General features: G+C 38.4%; 1 protein-coding gene across 1 annotated transcript; it reads left to right on the top strand.

Annotated features, from left to right (window-relative positions):
- Positions 1 to 240: 240 nt before the first annotated feature.
- LOC110093769 (mannose-specific lectin-like) lies at positions 241 to 732 on the top strand. The gene has a single exon (XM_020818753.1). It carries the CDS (start codon positions 241 to 243, stop codon positions 730 to 732), a length of 492 nt encoding a protein of 163 aa, XP_020674412.1.
- Positions 733 to 1,009: the final 277 nt, after the last annotated feature.

Raw genomic sequence — 1,009 nt, 5'->3', positions numbered from 1 at the left:
TATCTTCACACGTTTCTTCAGCCAAATCGTGCAAATTCGTGTCGGGTCGGGTTGACCCGAACGATAAGCGGGTCGGATTTGGGTCCCAAAAATTGACCTGTTTGTAAAAATGGGTCAGGTTCGGGTTGACTTGAATAGTGCCGGGTCAATTTTGGGATCGACCCGAACCCGACCCGTGACCCGAAATTGACACCCCTACGGGTGGCCAGCAAATTCGAACTGAAATCCCAAGAAGCTACCATGGCCTTTTCCTTCATCTCGGCTACTACAGTCATCCCCTTCTTCCTCATGACAGCTTTATTAATGGTGAGCCCTTTTGCCACGCCGGTCGCTGCTCGCGACAGTTTAAAATCTGGGCAATGGCTAAAATCGGGAGAATCTTTGGAGAAGGTCGGCTCATTCACGATGATGCAAAATTGTACCGTCGTCCTCAGCGATTCCAATAAGAAAATTATTTGGTGGGCAACGGCCAAAGATATGGATTTCGGCTGCAACCTGAAGCTGCAACATGATGGCGACCTCGTCATGTACAATAGTAATGGTGCTTTGTGGTCCAGTCAAAGCAATCGAAAAGCTTGGAAAATCTATTACCTCATCCTCCGGGAAGATCACAATGTGGTCATAAACGACGGTGACAACAGCACTATTTGGGAAGCCGACACCTCATCAAGCCCTCAACACAGATATCCACATTATTGTCATGTCAAAAGAATTATATCACAGCTCATGTGATGCTTAATAAAATTAAAAATAGTATCTATTTAATCTGCTTTCCATAACTACTTATAGAATCATATTCAAAAAATTATAGTTTTAAGAATAAGTTAATCTTAAATAAAAGTCTTTTATTGGTATTGATTTAATATCCAATCTTTTATTTTTAAATTACTTGCTCAATTAAATTAAAAAATATCCATTATTTTTTAATATATCCATTCTGTCATAAATTAAATTATGAATAAAATTTAAATTTTGTTTTTATGTTTATATTAATCTAAATAAAAATATT

This window comes from Dendrobium catenatum, unplaced genomic scaffold (genome assembly GCF_001605985.2).
Source record: "Dendrobium catenatum unplaced genomic scaffold, ASM160598v2 fragScaff_scaffold_206, whole genome shotgun sequence".
Taxonomy (NCBI): Eukaryota; Viridiplantae; Streptophyta; class Magnoliopsida; order Asparagales; family Orchidaceae; genus Dendrobium; species Dendrobium catenatum.
Note: the sequence above shows the minus strand (reverse complement) of the source record. Positions and strands in the feature narration are given on the sequence as shown.

Coding starts and splice junctions, on each gene's coding strand:
- LOC110093769 (XM_020818753.1), top strand. CDS start 241: ATGGCCTTTTCCTTCATCTCGGCTACTACAGTCATCCCCTTCTTCCTC.